Genomic DNA, 22,220 nt, shown 5'->3' with positions numbered 1-22,220 from the left:
CTTTTTTGGGGGTGGGGAGAACAAGTGGCTTCCATTACCTCCAAGTTAATTTATCATAGGATCCAGGCAACCTTGCATGTCATGATTCTATTCATATATATATATATACACACACACACAAAGTATCAAATGTGGTGACAGTGATAATAATACAACAAAACAACAACACCACAAACTTTATCCAGACTGTATAACGTTTATTGTACATGTAACTTGTTAAGATAGAGTTGTACATTTATCCACCCCATGTTTACAGTATCTCCAGACTTTGTCTTGCACATGGCACCTTAGTATGTTTGTTGTTTTAATGGTTATAAGTTGATCTAGCTACTATTCTAGTAAATTTGGTTTTATATTTTTAAGCCAGTTTGTGGTGGTGGTGTTTTGTTGTATGATTCTGTTCTTGGCATATCAATATATGTAAGAAGAGAACATAAGAATAGTCATGTCAGATTATTCCAATGGCATGTCTAATCTATATTGTGATAGGAAGCCCACGTGCATGACCTGAGAGTAAATTCCTCTCCTATAGTAGTTGCTCAGAAACTAATATTCAGAGGCATATTGCCTCTGATCCTGGAGACAGTATAAGCCCATCATGACTAGCAGTTATCAATAAACTAATGTTTCATGTCTTTGTCTAATCTCCTTTTAAATACATCTATAAATCTGGTCTGGGAAAGACTCCTCAATGTAACTCCAGGAGTGATCCTGGAATCTGTGTAGACAATGCTGAACTAGATGGGCCATTGAGCTGATCAGGTGAAAGGCAGATTCTCATGTTCCAAAAGGTTTCCGTTTCATGAAAATAATGGAGACAGACAGAAATGCCAACATTAATCCTGAACTTTTAAGCCTGTGAATAAATCCCCTAAAAACAATGCAGCTGCATGTATCAACACCAATGAGGGCTTGGTCAAATATCTCAATTTGCAAAGGCTTTTCTGACAAATCTAGAGGACAAATGATTTTAGAAAAGCAATGCACACAGTGTGACAAAAGTACACTTGGAAACTAGATGAACAGTTGCATTCACTACTTATCTTTCCTATGTCAAGACAATTTCATGTCTTGCACCAGTACCCTTTAGTATTTCAGATTTCTTTCAGAACTTCTTTGAGAAGCCTGGCACAGTTGATACCTTTGCAGGGCTGATCTGAGCTTTTAATGTATGCCTGTCAAATAAATGTTGGATTTATCCAACAAGTGTGTGACAGAAAACTCAGTTATTCCATGGGCTTGTACTGCTTTTACCTCCCTTTTTATATCCTTGATCACAGAGGCCTTAGGCATCATCCCAAACAATAAGAAACACTCTTTTTATAAAGTGAGAAACCAACTCAGTTTTTATGAGAGTCTGAGTTAACTTTAGATCTCTGGTGTTTAAAAAAGAAACCATCTTGTCAAACATAGAATTATTTTTGCCTGTGGTCATACTGTAAGTTTTTATTTTTAACTTTCATTAAGTGCACTGCAGTTGGACTAACATGTATACATAATTAGGAATAGGCTGTTAACCTGAGAATAAAAATCTATTTTATTAATTTTATTTGGAGGCACTTTCTGACAGCTAGAACACTGCTATCTTTCTCATCTTTTCAATGCTGAGTTTCATGAGAAAAGGTACTACGTGGAATACAATGAACCTTAAGTGGGATTTAAATGCACAAATGTCAAATTCATCACGCATTATCTAGCAGAGGAGTTACAAGACTGAGGGACTAGCAATTCTCTTGTTTTAATTTCTGTGCTTTTAATGGGATTGTTTTGGTGCACATTTTAATCATGGCCCTTTACATTTTAATGGTATCGTTTTATTCCATATTTTAATTATGGTGTAGTTTTAATTATTCCTTAGTTTAACAATGTTATACAGTTTGTTTTTATGTTTTGTAAACTGCTCAAAAGCCATCTGGGTATTAAGAAGTATTATATTATTAATTTAAAAAATACAATTTCAGGTGTCCTAGAGATGCATTCCAGTCTGGGGTGCTTCTGGAACCTGCATTGCTCCTGGATTGCCTTGAGATAATTACAGCTATGAGGGATTTGCTCAAATTCATTTGGTGTACCATCTTTCCTAGAGAAAGCCGACTGGGCCATTGCACACATGACTTGGTCACATCCAGATTTGATTACTACAATACACTCTACATCAGGCTGAATTTGAAAGGAGTACAGAAAACACTCTTGCAAAAGCCACAATTTTCCAGGGTTTGTTTTTCCAAGTCTCTTATTCTAACTTTGTTCAATCTGCTCTGGCTTACCGACTGATTTCTGGGCTCAGCTCAAAATGCTGGCTGTTACAGATGTAGCCCTAAATATTTAGGAAGAGAATATTTGAAGGCCCATCTTCTCTCACATGAATCTGTCCCCAAATCGGTGTTTTTCACTGATAACACTAAGTCATGATTTGTTTAGTCAACGTGTGATTTGTTTGAATGTCCGAACACAGCCCAGCAGGCTAACCATGGCTTGTAATGGGTGGTAACAAACCGCAATGTGAAGCATGTAAGCATTCTAAATGTCAGATCACATTAAAGGTAAAGGTACCCCTGCCCATACGGGCCAGTCTTGACAGACTCTGGGGTTGTGCGCCCATCTCACTTAAGAGGCCAGGGGCCAGCGCTGTCCGGAGACACTTCCGGGTCACTTGGCCAGCGTGACATCGCTGCTCTGGCAAGCCAGAGTCGCACATGGAAACGCCGTTTACCTTCCCACTGGTAAGCGGTCCCTATTTATCTACTTGCACCCAGAGGTGCTTTCGAACTGCTAGGTTGGCAGGCGCTGGGACCGAGCAGCAGGAGCGCACCCCGCCGCAGGGATTCGAACCGCCGACCTTTCGATCAGCAAGTCCTAGGCGCTGAGGCTTTAACCCACAGCGCCACCTGCGTCCACTTGCATAGGGCGAGTAAGAACTTCCCTCAAGGTGACACAGCAAAGAAGATAACTCTTTCCTTTCTGCCCCTCCACTTGTAGGCTACATATGACTACGTTCGGTACCTGTGTGGGCATCAGGTTTCTACTTTTAAAGGACTCAAAACACACCAGAAACAGAGATGATACAGCAGTGCATGCATGTGTGAGGTAGAGTAGAACAATCACACCTCTGTCAAACAACAAGCAGCCAAACAGTTAAATAAATGAACAAAATAAATGACCTGCAAGTTTGTCCTGTGGCGGTTATCTGGGAGAATTATTTCCCACAGCGATGAATAATCAAGGTAAATAAGTAGGACTCTTACCACTCCATAGGCAACAGTGTCTGAGTACATTCTCATTTCTGGATATACGCTGACAAGGTACCACCTAAAGGTCTTGCACTGTAGCTTTTTCCTCAAGGCTTTCCTCTCAGAAATATCACCAATGTCAATTCCAGAATCCTGTGCACATTGACCAAAAAAAACACATCAGAGATATAAAAGCCATCCTCCTGCTCTCTAGCAGTTCGTGTTACAATTCTCCGTGCTCTTTTGTAAAGTTCAGTGAAAGGGGGGGAAAGGAACACAGGGATGTGCACTGAAGCATGATTAGCATACTTTAGCTGCCTAAAATAAATAGGTATTTCATACAAAATCTGAGGTATTTGTGTCAGTGTGTTTAAACATAAAAGACACCATCATTTGGGGGCCTGATCCAGAATATTTTACATTCAGTGGGTTAATTCTCACTGACTTCAATGGATTTTGAATCAAGTTCCACAGTAATAATGTCATTGAAGCAATTCTAAGATTCAAAAACAATTGGTATATATAAAAGCAAGTTGTCCTGGAAACCACTTTTCTACCAGCAAAGGTATGGTCTATTTCAAAGATTCCATTGCTGGGCAAATGTGGATGTGTGGCTTTCGTATTTCTCTGCAACAATTAGAAATCCTGCCCACCTTTTTCTGTTTGTTGAATGTTTTCCCCAGGGAGGCTCGCTTGCTGCCTACATTACATATCCTTAGGCATCAGGCAAAAACATTCCTCTTCTCCCAGCCCTTTGGCTAATTAAGCAATCTATGGCCCTTTAAACTGTGTGTCTGTGAGGGGTATTGTTTTTGTTAGTTACTATCTTGCATATTTTTATGTTTTTATATTGTGAACTGCCCTGTGGTCCTTGGATGACAGGCGGTATAGAAATTTAATTAACTGCAACAACAATTTCAGTTGCCATATTTGTTGAAGGAATTTGCAAAACCTTTCCCCCCTCCCCTTTTCATTGCATTTTATGGCTAAGCCTTGGCTGGTGTAACACAGTTTTGTGGAGTTCAAGATACACGAGTTTCATAAAGAGCCTGTAAGTGGAGATCAATAATTTATCTCATTATAGCTATGCAGTAGAGATTTCTAGAGAGGCATCTAAATGCAAATTCATGACCAGTCTTTGACAGGAAGTAAAATGAGACATTCTTACTGTAGATTATGTCGTCGCACACAGCTCAAAATACTCAAACAAAATAAAGAATAAATAAACTTTACATAAAAATATTTATTATCAGGTAGGTTAGGAAATGAGCCTTAAATATCTGCAGTCCTCATAACCTGCTGGGAAAAGGATTATTGTCACACACACCCTCCACCTTTCTCATGCTGATAGTGACTTGAAAAAGACCTGGCACTGCACAAGGATGCTTGCCCCATGGGTCCAGTGTTGATGGGAGCACAGGCACACATGCAACAGGAAAAGGGGGCTAGGGAAGAAGAGGGTTAGCCTATAGCAGGCTCCCAGGCTCTAGTATGCTTAAGAGATTGAAGGTCCCTCAAGATGTCCTTTTTCAAGTGCATTCATGATTATTTGTGCCCATGGTGATTTTGAAGAGGTCACATGTGATCCCTTTAGTGCTGTTTGTGCCTGCTAAAGTTTTGTGGTGGTTGCACTGATTCCATTTCCGACCAGCATATATTCCATAACTTCCTTTTGAAATCCTGTAACCTTTTACACCACAAATGCTCTGGGTTCTTTTTGTCCCCCCCCCCTTTTTTTTTTTTTTGCTCCTCCAGACGGCAGTAATGTAGTGACATTAGGGGAGCACCGCACAACAATAAATCCACCAGTAATGCGGTATTAGTGTGTCAAGAGTATGTTGCAGAAAATACTTGCACTCCAACAACAGTCTAGAGGGACCACAAGAATTTTATGTCTACACTGAATTTGGGTGTCTGCATGATGGCTGGTTTATGTAGCCTTAAATTATTTGGAGATACAGAAGCATTTCACATTGGTATATAGAAATAATTATTTTATAAGGTATAAATATGAATTGATATACGTATGTAATAAATCCACATTTCAGTTCTCACCCAATTAATAGTATTTGGGGGACAAAGATGTTTTACAATGAAGCAATAGCCTGCCTGGCATGTTGTGTTAAGCTAGCTCCTGTATTTGAATAACACATTGTTGTTTGCTGCAGAGAGTTAAGTGTGTGTGTGTGTGTGTGTGTGTGTGTGCATCTGTACTTTTTGCATGCACACAAAAGCTCATACCAATAACAAACTTAGTTGGTCTCTAAGGTGCTGCTGGAAGGAATTTCTTTATTTTGTTTCGACTATGGCAGACCAACACGGCTACCTACCTATAATACAGGGCTGTCCAACTTCCAAGAGACTGTGATCTACAACCTCTATAAAAAAAACAACAACAACAACTGACAGTGATCTACCTATTGGATGGACCAGAGATGTTGAGTTTTTTTGGGAGGGGATTCTGCAGTCGACCAGGATCAACCAGGGGCATCCTGTGATTGACTGGTAGATAGATCACAATTGACCTGTTGGACAACCCTGGTATAATACATGTTTGAACATTATTTTCACAAAAATATGGGGAATTGGAACTAAGGTACTGTGATCGTATCAGTGTTCATTCATGACCCACCTCTTGAGGAATATTCCATGCCATATAAACATGGCTTTTAAATTCATCCATCCAGACTTCAGCCACTCGGAGTGCATTTCTTCGGACATGAGTAGTGAGGTCTTCTGTATACGGCTTATGAGCTCGTTCAATGTGGGCAATCCTAGAGCAAGGAAGAACTTCAACGCTGCCACCACACTGCCATACCTAGAAACAAATAAATTGGCCAGTTTAGGGAATTCCATTATGTCCAAAATGTCAATATTTTCAGCCTGTTGTTGGATTTCAAAATTTACAAGGACATTCTTTGAAATTTATAATCTGCTACAGTCCTTTAAGTGTAAAAAGTGTGCTATGACTATGAGTCTCTTCAGTGCTTTAGTTGAATTATAAACCTAAATCTAACTCTGACAGTCACTGGGAAACTCAAGCCAAAGTTTATGTGAATACCTTTGTAGACTTTCACACATACAGCTATAGTGGACAAGTAACTGCATCCTTTTTCAACTATTTAATCTTACCCTATGTCAGTTTACTTGGAAGTAAGAAGCAGTGAGTTTGCTTATGATTGCAGCCAATGCCATCCTTACAAAGACAAGATGCCCATATACTCAGCTCTGTGAATTTTTGCACCATATGCTTGTGACTAAATGTCTTCTGCAAGAACAAAATGCTTTTAGAATGAAATCAGAAATGTGGGGGCTGCATTTACATGATGAAGCTGAACCAATGGAACTACAACTTGCAGTGAAAACACTAGGGCATTTGTGTTAAGATGACCCAAACTGTACCGAGTAAAAGACTGGAGTAAATTTATTATTTATTTGAAAAAAATATTGTAAACACTTAACAACACTAACAGGACTAGCTTAAAGGTTTGTCAGTTAAAAATAGAAACTTATTTACAATGATAAGGAATCTTAAAGTAAAAGGAAAGGTAGATGGGGGGGAATGAGAAATGCGGATGAAATTATAATTGGAAGTTAGAATGTCAAGTTGGGAGGGATGGGGGGGGGAGTCGTCGACTCGAGAGAGTCAGATTATAGGTAATGTAAAGATATGTACAGTGGTACCTCAGGATGCGAATGGGATCCGTTGTGGAGCCCCGTTCGAATCCAGAAGCAAACGTAACTAGCGGTGGCATGTCTGCGCACGCGCGCATTGCTTTTCACAGCTTCTGTGCATGCGTGTGACGTCATTTTGAGCGCCTGTGCATGCGCGAGTGGCGAAACCCGGAAGTAACGTGTTCCGTTACTTCCGGGATGCCACGGAGTGCAACTCGAACACGCTCAACATGACACATATTCAACCCGAGGTATGCCTGTATAATCACACAGTGGTTTTTTTTAAATGAAAATGCTAATAAATATTATAATAAATAAAAAATGAACGAACTGTACCGAGTAAATAAAACCAATACAGAAGACCCTCTTCTAGGACAAAGAGAAACAAAAGAGGGCACCTTTCCACAGTGGTCTCCTGCAAGGTAATGCAGTCTGGTCTCTCATCCCATCTCTATTGAGAATAGGTGACAGGCTATCTGAATACTGCCTTCTGAAATAGAGCCTTGAGTTTTCCAGGCTTGTCCACCCACTATTCATATTCTATACCAGAAAAGCATTCTGTTTAGAGATCTATTTTATACATTTAGGCCTTTTGGCTTGAACACTCATTTAGGCATTTGGCAGCATCTGAGGCTAGGAGAATGTGGCATGGATTCAGGATGTTTACAAGGCCTATTTTTTTGGGCAGTTGCCTAATTACATCCAGCATATGCTGGGAGACAAGAAAGCGCTTTGCTATTCATGCTTACAAGACAACAATTGCTCCCCCACCCCCTAGAAATCTGCAGTGCCCTCAAAACAAGGACTCGGGCTTGCTTTGGTCTCAAGGGCATCAAACCTCTACACAAATAAGTAAGAAACAATCACCAGTAAATGTATGTAGAATAATAATGAAAAAGAACCCACCAATTGTTTTGTACCAGCAAGAGGATAAATAATAATTGAGAAAACTTCTGAATGTTATCCAAATTGTGCCCTGAATTTGGAATTCCAAATTACCCGGTCTTGCTTTCAAAGTGGAGCTAATGGATGGAATCACCATCTACCATTTTGTTTTGTTTTGTTTTGTTTTGTTTTGTTTTGTTTTGTTTTGTTTTGAAAGAAAGCTCTCAGTTTTGTGCAGAGTGTGGTGTGCTGCAGCTTTCTGTTGCTTAACTTCATTCCAGAATTTCCTCACCGTTTGCTGATGCACATGAGCACACTGATAATGAAACTAATTACTTAGGCAGGTGGTGGGTTCTGCCTTGCTGGCAATGCACACCTATGGGAGTTCACTCAGAATAAATTCTGCTGTTTTCAGTGGGGCTCATTCCCAAGTAAGTATGTTTAGTATTACAGCTTGGAGGTCTTCAAGCAGAGGTTGGAGTGGACAGCCAACTGTTGGGGGAGATGCTGTAGCTTTGAGATTCCTGCAATGAGCAGGAAAGTTAACTCAACGATTCTATGATTTCGAAGGCCAGAAAAAGGCAATCTTGATTGATCATGCTGATGGTTGCACCAATATTCTTTTTGTGTGGCTTTTTATCAATGTACACACACACACACACACACACACACACACGTATACACACAAAGGATTCCAGCAGAGTCAAAGAAGCTGGCAGAGGTAAGAAGGCCTCCCTCCAAAAAAAAGTCTAGTTCAAATGAAGAGAATGAAAAAGAACACAAACTTTGACAAAATAAAAAGTACATGCAGACCTCAAAAAAAATTTTAAGGAACATATTTCTAGTTTCAAACTTTATCGGCTCTGCTCTGGAAACAAAGCCTGCAACACAAAACTTTCATGATTCAAGGATAAGTTTGACAGACAGGATTTTGTAATTGTCCCTCTTTTGGGGGGCAGTATTTTATCAACACACTTCGCTTGTTGGCAACTTGGAGTGGCCAAGTAATACAAATGAACTGAAGGAATAAAAATCTGTGGCAAATGGAACATTTCATAGTTCAGGAATTAGTTTTAGAAATTCTCCTAGTTTACCAGGTTTCAAGAAGAAAGGAGCTCTGGACAGAGCAAACACACTGAGGGGAAAATGTGGAACTGAATTGAAGAAATTGACTCTTCTGTATGAATATATATCCTATGTCACAATATGATACATATTGGAAAATTTGGTTTTAAGATAACCAATAAACAGTATTTTTTACTGTAGAAACACTATACTTTTAAACAGCTTTGCTATATCTGTTCTGAAAAAATAGGGAATCTTCATTTTTACAGTCACCAACTAATTGCAGCTTAGGAGATATGACAGTAGAGGTTTTCTTTTCCCCTGCCCTTCCTACAACCCTGTTGGTCTTTCATTAGTGAATTAGATTATTCTTTTATTTTGTCAGGCCATTCGCAAGGGGGGTAGGGTCAGGCATGTATAGCACATGCTGCCTGAGAATTATGTTGCCACTAAAGCACAGATGCCTTAAAGACCAACAAAGTGCAAAGCTCAACTATGGCATGAGACTAAAAGGGGGGAAAGAGCTTTACATTTAAAAACAACTGAACATTTTAATGAGTTAGAAACAGGAGGTGACATTTAAGATGCTCCTTCACAGTCTCTTTGATTTCATTATTAATTCCGTAATTTAACTACAAAATGAAGCTGCATATGGTTTTTTTTTAAACACACACTCACCCCAGCCTGATTGAACACATGCTTTAATATGGTTTGTAAACAGCAATTATCCAGTTTCTGAGTAAACTCCAATTAATCAAACCTATTGGTCTTCCCTTTCTTGTCTAAACACTGTCAGTCTTTGTTCTATTTCTGAAGTCTTATTAATTACATTGCTTCAAGGAGCGTGAATTCACTTAAAATCTTAAATGTTAAGCAGGAGCTGTCAAGACAAGGGCTGATAGAAGAAGCTGGTTGTGCAGAGCTGATTCAAAACCCAATCTAATTACTTATAAGGGAAAATGTCCCAGCCTCTGTTGAAAATGTGATGAATGTTTTACAAATATTGGCCTAAATACATCCGGCGTGCTGAAAAAAATAGAAGTAAACGCTTAGGGCTTTTACATTCTAAAGGGGAAACATTGTCCTTTTGTTATACTTAACTTACATGATGAAAAGTTTAAAATAGCTATACATGATGTGTATACTAAAACAGCTTCTATTAGAATTTGAGTGTAGTACAGCATAGTGACTTAAGGATTATCAGCCAACCAATCATGAGCTCATCAAGCAGCCTTGGCCTTCATCAAGTCACTAGCCTCCTTGCAATATGGGGATATCTACATGGCTGCACCTTACAAAAGAGTTACTGTATAAGGATGACTAATACAGGAGGAAAGAGCCCAAAGTATGCCAAAAGTCCCAGGTTCAATTCCAGGCAAGTGTAGTTTATAGAAGTAGCAGGACAGGGAAAGATAGTTGCACGAAACCCTGGAGAGCAGCTGCAAGTCAAGCACATCAGGACTTGGGCTGGATTGGCCAATGACACAGAATAACACAACTTCATTTAGATCCCAACTCTCCTCCAAGGAGCTCAAGGTGGTGTGCAGTTCTCCCTCCTCCATTCCATCTTTGCAACAACCCTGTGATGTAGGTCAGACTGAGAGGCTGTGACTGGCCCAAGGTCACACACTGAGCTTCATGGTCACATGGGGACTAGAACCCTGGTCTCCCAGGTTCTAGTCCTACACCACACGGCTGAAAATGTAAAGTGCCCTGAAAGGATAGAGTGGGAATTAAAGATGAATGTAAATATTAGTGGAGCCAGTGGTGTGGGCACTGTCAGCATTAGCTACCAATAGTAAAGTATGCTCAGCTGTGCTCATCTTGGCTTACACTGGGAGAAACATTGCAGTACTGTTTTCCCCCCAATGTTTTTCCTTAACAGAAACAAACAACTTTCAGACCATTTGTTTTGATCTTTAAAACCCATTAATAATCTTACAGTCATAATCAATTACTGAATAGATGCCAGCAAGACATCCTTAGTAAAAAAGGAACTTACGGGAACAAGCTGTTTAATATTACATCCTTTCTGCCCCTCCTACTTTTAGCTAATTGCTTCATTATGTACTTTTCACATTGCGTTTGTTCTGAAGGGATTAATTTTGCGCTTTGCCATCAAGCTTCTACCATGCATGGTTAAACTACGTATGTTGTGGGCTTGGGGTGTTGCTGCTCATAATTGTAGTAAATTCCACCATGGACTATGTTACTAAGCAATAACACATTTCAAAGGTCACTAAAGGCACAAAGCGTCACTCAATTGTTTTACATTACATCCATCTTCCCACAAGACACAGAAGAATAATGGATACTTAAGTCATTCTATTGCCAAGTATATGTCAAAAGGAGGAAGCAGGTGACCACAACTGCTCATTTTTTTCATATTGGTTTCTGGCCTCCTAAGTGTCCCCCTCACCCCCTGGGTGCTCTGTTGTGTCAGCAATCTTCTGGTAGTGACAAATACAGCTCTTTGTGGCTGGCCTTAGTAATGAATCACAGAGCAAGAGACACAATTTTAAAGGAGAGAGCACAGGACACCCCTGTACCGCCAAACATTCAAGCAAATGGGCACACTCAGTTGTTCTGTGGAAAACAAAATTCCTATTTTCAAATTATTTCTCTTGCCTCTGCCAATTTTATCCAAAAATTGGCCACCATAAGAACATATGAAGCCAGGCACGCCACCTTTTGTCTGCAACTGGCAATATAAGTGGCCCATATCTGTTGATAAGAAGCTAAACAAAAAACCCCAGAGACACAGCAGGGACACACTATGGCTGGAGAAATGAACAGTTGGCAATTTTAGTACTGTCAGCAGAGTATGTCAACCTTGGCTTAAGAAACTTCAGGATAATAGTTTTCCGTGCTTTTAAATACAGGAGTAACCTTTAGTTCGATTTGCAGCAGGGACTCATCTTTTAAAGCATTTTTTTGCCATTTATGCCCATTGTTTTCCCTTCCTTCTTAGTATGCTTCTCTTCTCTTAAAAACCCTTTAATGTCTTAAAAACCCTTTAATGACTGCAACAAATTGAAGTTAGGGCGATGTGACCTCTTGCAGGTTAGGGCCTATTCACTGATGATCAATGACAGAGCATACTAAAGGAGGCACTATGGCATGTCAAAGAGAAAAAGAAGTGTTTGATGGCAGAGAAGAACGCTACAAACCTCTTGGAATATTAAGCAGTTAGATGATGCCATGTTCAGCTATATTCCTAGTTTATCTAGGAAATGGTCTCATCAACAGTTTGCTGCATGTTATTTCCTAGTTAAATTGTTACAAAACCTATTCTGCCTGCCCACAGTGTCATCCATGACCCCTGGGTAACATATGCTTTTCATCAAAAGGGATAAAGGTTGAGTCCCAGGGTATGGATTGAGGGCACACGAGTCCACTAACTTGCTGAAGCTAAGCAAGTCTGGGTTTGGTCAGTGCTTGAATGGGTGATTGTTTGGCAGTCATGTGCATGATGCATTGGGCTCAATTGTGGAAGAAAGGCAGAATACAGATGTAAGAAAAAAACAAAAAGGTTGTATGTTATCTCCAACACTTGTTTCTCTGGCTATAATACTCAAAGCAGAAATTTCCTTCAATAAAGCAGCAATGCACTAGTTCAGCATGTGCAAATGAAATGGCCAAAATACTGAGAGTGGCCATTGTGGGTCAAAGGGACTTTTGCACCAGGTATCTATTGGTGTTGTGTTGATCATCTTTTCTTTTCTGTGGGACCTGTAAATCACATGCGTGCTTTCTCTAAAATAGAGCGATTATAAGGATGATTCAAAGTGCAACTGGTAATGCTGCCTGTATGTACAATTATACATGCTGCAGCTGCAGGAAGACTGTTGAGACATTTGCAGAGGAAAGGGAAGAGGAGAAAATTATGTTACTTGAGGTTTGACCGAGACCAATGGAATGAGCCACAACTTTATGCAGGCCGAGATACAGTTGGAAATACAGTGATATAGAGGGAAACAATCCTGCTCCATTTTCAAAATAGGGTTGGTTCTTGGCAAAATGACAATAATCTTGAAATCACATCCCCCAAGTACTACAGGCAGGAGAGCCCACAACATTCTGTATATAAAGGGCTTTTGCAATTATTCTGCTCATATAAAGAATATACTGTATATATTACTTCAGCTAAGTCCAAAGTAATGTTTGAACAAGTCAACTGCACTACACAGGGCTGCCGTTTTTTCTTTAAGAGTCAAAATTATGCAGGTGAAACTGTTCTCCCTTCATCAGCATGCTAGGTAAAAAGTCTTCTGCTCATTATCCTACAACTGTTATAGACCTATGAACTGGAGTCAAAAGGTAGCATTATTTGTGAAACAGCTGTGAAACTTTCCCTCAGTCTCAGAGACAGACTGCTGGTTTGGGGGACTTCCACACCCATGCCAAGGCAACTAGCTCTGGGGTGGCTCATGATTTCATGGCTACCATGATGACCATGAGGCTGTCCCAAGATTTCACCGGCCTAATACATGTGGAAGACCACACTCTGGACCTTGTTTTCTAAAATGAGCAGGAAGAGGGTGATCTGAACGTGAGAGATATTGGCTTCAGTCCCTTCTCATGGTCTGATGACTCTCTGTTGAGATTTAGGCTTTCAACACCTTTCCCCCACAGCAGAGCCAGGGGACCTATTAGGATAGTCTGTCCTTGATGATTTCCAGATGGCTCTGGGGGATTTTCTGGCTGATATGACTGGCATTCCTTTCGGAGCCCTGACTGAGATCTGGAACATCTGAATGGCTAAGGCCTTTGACACAATCGCCCCAGAGTCTCTTCCATGTTGTGAAGCCTGCTTGACTCCCTGGTATACTCCAGAGCTTAGGGCAAGAAAACAAGCTGGGAGACAGCACAAACACAGGTGGAGGAAAACTCAGTTTGAATGCCATCAAACCTAGTGGCAGTGAAGGCATCCTCATTTTGCCATCCTGCAGAGATTTTCCAGGTGGTGGCAGAACTGACAGTAGCTTGCTGTGACTTGTTTGCAAAGCATTTGGGGGATATAATGCTTGCACCCACTGGGGTCTTTATTGTGCCAAGTCCTGTTGAACAAGTTTCAGTTAGTAAGGCTTGAGGACGTGGACAAGGTGCTTGGATCGGTTAGGATGACCTCTTGTGCTCTAGACCAGGCATGGCCAAACTTGGCCCTCCAGATGTTTTGGGACTGCAAGTCCCATCACCCCTGACCACTGGTCTTGTTAGCTAGGGATGATGGGACTTGTAGTCCCACAACATCTGGAGGGCCGAGTTTGCCTATGCCTGAACAAGATGTATGAAGGAGAAATATCCCATCCTCTACAAATGGAGCTCATTTACTGGGCAGAGAACAAGACCCTGTTGTGCAAGTAATAATTTATAGGTGACAGGGCTGCTGTTATTGTTTTGCTTAAATATCTGATTATTTATTTATATAAGCAGTGTTTTGCAGCATACTTTCTTTCCATTAAATTCTACTTAAGATCCGGGTATGCTGCTTTTCTTTGACATACTAAAACTTGCACACAACTAATTTTATGGTTATTTGAATTCTCTTGTTTGCATGTTTAGAGGCCAACGATAACCTCATTTTCATAAACTAGAAATAACAGTAATCAAAGCTGTCTACAACGTGTGCTATAATTATGCAATCATAAATAATATATTTGATGCATACATCATACATTAATTATTATTCATAAATGCTCCAAGCTATTGATGCCATAAGTCTGCAAAATGTTTTGTAAAGACAAATATCATTTGCGTAGCATGGAAAAATTATAGCGCAGGAGGCTGTTTTCTGCACTGCGACTACAAATTGCTTCAACACACTGCTACACAGTACAAGAGAAATTCAGAACTCAAATGCTGTTAAAACAATTCAGTGGAAGAAAAATATATCTAGTGACATGGTAGAGAGGGATGATTTTGCAGATGATCTTCCTTTACCTTCTCCCTACAAGTGATGAGGACTGATACTCAACCTTCACACCCAGCTCAGCCACTAGGGAGTCTTGTTCTCATTCAGACCATATTGTACAGCTATGAGTGGCTTTAAGTTTTTAGTAGAATGTATACATGTAAAATCCAATGTGCAAATTAGCTCAAACTGTAGGGCTAATTCTCAGATTTGGGGGTGGGGGCATTGAGCACATGTGGATATGTTCTAATCATGCTCTGGATCCATGGAAGTCCATGATGAGGTAGATTAATTCAGTTTCCCATCACATGCAGGGAGAATGCTCATCACCCACCGCAATGTTCCACAAAGTTATACCTTTCTGCTACCCTGATCTAAAAATAGTTGCATCAATGGCCGCACTACAGAAGCTGAGCCATGTATTTTGTGACACTGCATAGAAAGCAAGGTTATTGTTTGCAGAGTGGCACAGCAAATGGAGATCATGAGGCTGCATTACCCAACCCAGGGCTTGGTCTGAGCACTCATGAGCCTTGTTTGAGCACACAGCCTTGCCATCTGTTTCCTTGTACCCCTCGGGAAGTATCGAGCCTTGCCTTGGGCATGAGAAGCTATAGATAGAGGCAACATCAAGGTGAGCAGGGCCTTGTTTGCCCTGATTGCAGCAAGTCCCTAATACAAGCTACTTTAGATCTTTAAAGAAGCAAGATCTGTGGGCTTTTCTAAAGTGATTAGGCTTGTGACTAATTCATCAACCATCACAAAAAACCCATACTGAATAATGATGATCACAGACTATGCTACTTATACGGTAATTAGTTGCATACTTATAATCAGGGCCATTGCAATTGGCACAAACTTTTTACTAGTGAGGCCATGGAGTGACTTTTTTTTCTTTGTTGACAACCTATCAGGCAATCTCATGTCTAGCTCCCAGTGTCACTATTCCTTTAGCTCCTTACATCATTAGGTCACAGACACTGTTGGCAGTCTGGTGCCTGCCTTGCGAAGCTTTTGTGCTTTGCACTGGTGGAATCTGAGCAGTCATCTTGAATAAATGACATAAAATGACATAAAATATGAGCATAGCCGATAACAAAAAATGCCTTTAGCAATGATACCCTACGCTGAGAACAACCTAGGCAGAGTGTTTGGGGCTTTAAAGACTAGCACATGGGTGAAACTGGCAAAGAGATAATTTACCTCAGATAAACCACAAGCACAATCCCAACAATACTTACGAAGCAATAAATGCAATCAATTTTGATTGTGTTTAGTAGCTACTTATGCATCAGATTGTCATACATCTGTAATCTAGTCTAGCTCTGAAGACTGTCTTAAAGAACACCTCTTTGCAAACAGTTTGTGGACTCCAGGAAGCATTGTTCCATGTCATTAAAAAAAGACACATACATGCCATGGATGGTTAATGAGACTATTTCAAGATATTATTCTAGGTGGCATTTGACAACTGCTAAATTTTAAAAAACCCATGCCTGCTAGTGAAGGGATTTTCACGTGAATGGAAATTCTTTAATGTATTCCAGGAATGTACTATCACCCAGAAACTCTAAATGATGTGTTTAGGGCCCTATCTTTACTAATTGGCTACCTGCTCAGTTTCAGATCTCCTGTTTTGTTATTTATGGAACATCAGATATAATATTAATCATGGTGCTGTTTCTCAGTGCTCATTAATTTTGTTTTTTTTTCTTCCATGATTTTTATTGTTTTTAGATCATAACAACCAAAAAACAAAACAATTTACATCTTATTATCACAGATTCCTTTCTTTGAGACTTCCTTCAACTTCCCCTTGAATCATCCATACCCTTGTTTAACAAATTCACACAAATCCTAGTTTATATTGACATTATTTTCTCTTTCCTTTTCTTTTTCTCTTTAGACAATATTCCAACCTTTTCACAAAGCCTTTTTAAACCCAACTAGCGTTATCTGACCCTCACTTATATTATCCAGATACTCCACAAATTTCCCCCAGTCATCAATGAACCTTTGGTCTTTTAAATATCTAATTTTCCCCATCAATCTGTCCATCTCCGCGTAGTCTAACAGTTTTACTCTCCATTCCTCAAGCGTCGGTATGTTCTGTTGTTTCCAATTTTGAGCTAATAGGACCCTTGCGGCCGTTGTTGCATATTGAAAGAATTTGCCGTCATTATTCTTTATGTCACTTCCTATTAGTCCTAACAGAAAGGCCTCCGGTTTTTTTTCAAAGTTGTATCTTAATATACTCTTCATTTCATTATATACACTTTCCCAAAAACCTTTGACCTTTCTGCAGTCCCACCACATGTGGAAAAAGGATCCCACTTTTTCCCTGCATTTCCAGCATTTGTTGCAAGTTTTATATATTTTTGCTAATTTTGCAGGAGTTATATACCATCGGTAAAACATCTTCATGAGGTTCTCCTTTAACGTTATACAAGCTGTGAATTTGAGGGGTTTTTTCCAAAGTTTCTCCCATTCTTCGTAATATATGTTATGACCGATGTCCCTTGCCCAATGAATCATCACCGACTTCACTTCCTCATCTATCAAATTACACTCCAGTAGCAGATTGTACATTTTAGAAAGGATTTTATAGTCATTATTTATTATTTCAGTCTGGAATTTAGATTCTTTGTCCGCATACCCTCTCTCTTTGATGTCTTGTTTAAACATTTCGTTTATTTGGATATAGTGTAGCCAATCAAATACTTTTTCTTTAACTTGATCGTACGGTTTCAGTTTCCATGTCCCCCCTACTTTTGTTAACAATTGTTCATAGGTTATCCAATCACCTCTCATATTTACTTTTTTCACGCTCATAACTTCCAATGGGGATAGCCAGTGTGGTACTTTAGGTTCTAATAAGAATCTATTCCTCTCCCAAACTTCTATCAGAGGGCCTTTAAAGATGTGTGTTTCGAAACCCTTGTGTTTCCTCTTCCCCTGCCATAAGTACTCATTAATTTTGGTATATCATGATCTAACTACTTGGGTGGCAACTATTTTCCTGGAAGACCATTTTGGGATGGGAGTGAGAAATTCAAACTAACTCATTGAAATTAGTCTGCTGTTGTCACAAATGTTACTTTCTCCACCCTCTTCAGTCCAAGGGTGGGGAAACTCCCCCACCCCTGCCTGTTATGAGTTGCATGTCACTTTTTGGTGGAGACAGAGGTGATGATGAGCAGCAGCTGTAGAGTCAAAGACAAAAGTATTCTGTCTTAACTAATATGGAATGAAGATAGCCCTATTTCAATTCTCATCAAGGTTATCTCAAATTAGAATTCCTACTTCCATGCAATTTCCAATTCTGTTCTTACTAAGAAGTAAGCACCACAAGGCTGGAAGTGGTGACTGTCAAATAACTTTACAGGGGGGTTTACAAGGCAAGAAAAATAAGGAGGAAATAGGAAGGAAGGAACTCTGGTGGGAAAGAAGGATGGGGCATCTTCAGGAAGATTGGCCAAATCAGTGAACCACAGGATGGCCACCTGTGCTTTAGCCTTTAATGATAGCAATGTAGGCTCTGTTTGACCCAGGTGTCTCCAGTTCCTGGCCTCTAATATAAATGTATCTTAAAATTATTTTCATAGCATTTACTACATTCATATACCACTTTTTCCTCCAAGGAGCTGAAAGTGGTGTGTACTGCGGTTCAAATCCCCTCTCAGCTCACATTTATCCTCACAACAATACCTAACGGTAGGTAAGGCTGAGAGATGGTGATCAGGCTAAGGTCGTTCAGTGGGCCGAGTGGGGATTTGAACCCTAGTCTCCCAGGTCATGGGTCCAACACTCTAACCATTATACCACACTGGCCCACACTTGGACCTTTTTCACACATGAATTGGAATAATGCCCTTTGCTCGTGAGAAACAAAGAAGGAAGAAAAACTTTGCTAAGGAAAAAGATGGCAATATACATCTGCATAATCTAGCATATCTGATGTTATGCTTCTTTTTAACAGTCACCTTATAAATATTCATCAATCCTGGTATTTAGATTAGTTCTGAATTATGAAGTGTTGGTGGCACACTGCTAAAATTTTCTGTCCAATACAGAGTCAAAATTTTGTTTTGATGAAGCTGGAATTTTTTTTTGGTCAGGCTAGATGTTAGATAACATATGCTACACCACTGCACACCGTTGTGCTTTAAAGATGAAAGTATTTTTATGTAGGTCAGGTTGGGCTTCTCTGGAGAGAGCAAGAAAAAAATGTTGGGAAATGAAAGCAATATTGGGTTTTATTTAAGTGATCCAGCATACCCCAAAATTTCAATTACACAAAGGCTTCAGCTTTTCTCTAGCCCTGTCCATCAGTGTGATCTTCAGCCGTTAACTTTGGCATAGAATAAGCCGAGCTGACTGGCTAGCATATTACTTGAGAGCTTTGGGGCCATATTCTGTCATGCAAATTATTAGGAAAGCCTCATGGGTAGATGTTGATCAAACTCCTTGCCAGTGTAAAGAAACTGGAAGTCAGTCAGCTCAAAATCAAAGCACCGTCTATCTTCAAGCACAGTGCACAAGTTCAAGCAGAGAAACCAGCTTATAGGGGTGGTCTCATGACTCCCGACCCTCTAGTAGGAGCTACAGAGGAAGCTCCCATCTCTTGTCTGTAATGTAACACTGTAAGGAACTTGCCCTTTCTTCTGATGCAGTAATGTTTTATCTTTGACAAGTGAGAGGGAAAAGTTGAAATGGGAGAGAGTGAAATGAAAGCATCTGTAGTACATTTTGCAGCCTCAATGTTGTACTTGAAGTAGTTTTCTTTACCACTTATATATAAATATTTCTCTTTGCCTTTATAATAGGGTCTGCGATCCAGGGAGTGTAAGCCATGCTGGATACCATTCCAGTCCAGAGACTAGTCTGAAATTGTGGTGTTCAAACTATGCTTTGGGTAGAGCTGAGCTGAGCATTCTGAAAATTTCTTTGGCAACCATTTGTTGGGCAGATAGGGGAGAAATGACCTTCCCCGGGGGAAAAACAAGTCAGGGTGGGGAACATAAATTTAAGGTACTAAAATGAGCCCTGGTGGATGTAGCCAAAGGCCCATGCAGTCTGTTCTCCCAGAGGCCTACAAAAAGATTGAAAGCAGGACACGAGACTAGTATCATATTTTTCACTCCATAGGACACACTTTTTTCCTCCTAAAAAGTAAGGGGAAATGTCTATGCGTCTTATGGAGCAAATGCACTGGGTGGCAGAGGGATCCCTCAGCTACTGCTGCAGTCACGAGCTGAGGGATGCCTCTGCAGCCAGAGCCATGGCTCCCATCTGTCCCTCTTGCTCTGCTGGCTTCTCAGTGAAGCGGGATGAGGGACGGAAGGGGCTCCTTGTAAGGGCTCCCTCCCTTTCGTCCCACCTTCCGCTTCACTGGGAAGCCAGCAGAACAAGAGCGAGAGCTGCGCAGCTCCTCTGGCTTATCTGCTGGCTTCTCAGCGAAGCGGGAGGAAGGACAGAAGGGGCTCCTTGAAAGGGCCCCTTACAAGCGGAAGAGAAGCCATGTAAATGGCTCTCGCTTTGCTTGCTTTAAAGGAAGAAAAGCGAGAGCTACTTACATGCTCTGCACAGAATTTTTTTTTCTTGCTTTCCCCTTCTAAAAACTAGGTGCTTCTTAGGGTCAGGAGCGTCTTATGGAGCGAAAAATACGGTATTTGGGGAGAAAGTGCTGCCTCTAATATTACCTAGCATTATGAAGGTTTTTTCATTGTCTCTACTACTACTGCTACCCCTACGTTACTCACAACTTCACACCAGCCACATTTCCTGGAATGCCTTGCAAGGAAAAACACAACATGTCACATTGTGTGGCTCCCAAGACATTTCTGGAAGTGAATGGCTGCTAAATGACTGAGCGTTTGCCTCTGGTGTGGGATGTATCACGTCCTGCTGGATTGTGGCTACACCATGCATGCTCTGTGCCGATGACCTAAAAAGCCACAGAAGGCAAATAAGAGCTGTGTGCTGTTAAGCTGTGCATGGCATAGTTCATAAATCTATTTTTGTAAAGTGGCTCAAACCAATCCAGCTGTCTTCCTTAGGATACTTTCACTTGCTCTAAAAATCAGCTGGCCCTCTAAAAAACCAATAGTATTACATTTTTTGGAAGGAGTTAGAGAGACTGAAATGAGATACATAAATCACATAGATTGTTGCTAATAAACAAATGGCATCGAGTGGAATGAAAATTGTATGATTATACAGACTCAGTATTCTATAAATATGTACAGCCTATGCTGAGAAGGAAGAGCACATCTGTCTCATATTTTATCGGCTTCTAAAGTGGCTCAACTGTGTTTAAAACAGATGTGTCTGGAGGGTGCTGCTCTTGCTACCAACAAAACTTTAATTAAAAGAGGGCGATGAATCTTATCCAAGGTTCATTTGTTCAGCAAAATTTTAAAATATTTAAACTATTTTACACTATCATTTTACAGTACTTAACACTAAGCATTGTTTATGTCCTTTCTCTTATTTATTTTTTCCACAGGCTTCAAAGGTAGTCGGTTTTTACTTCTCTGTCATAACACAAGAAGAAGTCATGGACATACAATGAAGCTGAATGTTGCAAGATTCAGGACAGAGAAGCAGCTGACCAGGTACCCTGCTCCCTACCCTGCTTGCACAGGGGCACAAATTTGGGTCCACTGGTGAGGTGGGGACTTCAATTCAAGGAAAGGCAACTCTGGATTCAACACAGTACTTTTGATAAATACATTGATAGTCGCCCTATTGGCAAATATCTAATATGATTTTACACTTATATCAAGGTATAAAAAGTATGATGGGAAAATGCAAAACACGTTCATTACAATTATGCAGTAATGGACTGGGGGGGGGGGATATCCAGAGAGCTTTTGAACAGGAACCAAAAGCACAAATTAACTAGTCTCTCTGACATACTGAGACAGCACCAAGGTTTCAAATACTTTTCTTCTGTATTACAGCATAGTAAAAAAAATTAAAAGAGTTATTGATTGATAATCTTATTAACTTAAAACATATTATTTTTCATAGTGGTAAAGCAATCAATGTTTGTACTCCTGCCAAGGGAAAGTTATTTATTGATCAATTAAGGAGTAATATTGGGCTTATTACATAAATTAGAAGACCTTAGCCAAGATTCAATATAATTTTTGATGAACAGTAAACCAGTACAGAAAGCTGTTCTCTTATCTTTTTGATTTATTAATTAATTGAAGCTGAGGAAGAGCTTGTATATTCAAGATATGTAAGATACTACTCAACAATATATTATTTTCATCCAATACATTTGTACCTTCTTGAGCAGAATGCATTTCGGGAGTCTGTTTGACTCCTGGAACCGTTCAAAAACCAAGGAACCAAGGTGCAGCTTCCGATTGGCTGCAGGAGCGTCCTGCAGCCAACTGGAAGCCGCGGAAGCCATGCTGAACGTTCGGCTTCTGGAAATC

The 22,220-nt window shown here is 40.2% G+C and overlaps 1 protein-coding gene and 1 long non-coding RNA gene across 4 annotated transcripts in view; one reads left to right on the top strand and one right to left on the bottom strand.

The window, feature by feature from the left end:
- GALNT18 (polypeptide N-acetylgalactosaminyltransferase 18) overlaps positions 1-22,220 on the bottom strand; it is a 372,255-nt gene that overhangs the window by 44,350 nt on the left and 305,685 nt on the right. For both annotated transcript variants that reach the window (XM_079966313.1, XM_079966312.1), the window contains exons 7-8: positions 5,863-6,048; positions 3,246-3,383 (exon numbers count right to left, since the gene is read on the bottom strand). In XM_079966313.1, coding sequence (XP_079822439.1) covers positions 3,246-3,383; positions 5,863-6,048 — 324 coding nt within the window. The remainder of the gene's footprint in view (positions 1-3,245; positions 3,384-5,862; positions 6,049-22,220) is intronic.
- Positions 1-22,220, top strand: part of LOC307210931 — a 48,755-nt gene that overhangs the window by 10,821 nt on the left and 15,714 nt on the right. For both annotated transcript variants that reach the window (XR_013836229.1, XR_013836230.1), the window contains exon 2: positions 21,278-21,386. This is a non-coding gene — a long non-coding RNA (uncharacterized lncRNA). The remainder of the gene's footprint in view (positions 1-21,277; positions 21,387-22,220) is intronic.

Source organism: Podarcis cretensis, assembly GCF_951804945.1.
Source record: "Podarcis cretensis genome assembly, chromosome: 1".
Taxonomy (NCBI): Eukaryota; Metazoa; Chordata; class Lepidosauria; order Squamata; family Lacertidae; genus Podarcis; species Podarcis cretensis.
This window is presented reverse-complemented; position numbering and strand designations above follow the sequence as displayed.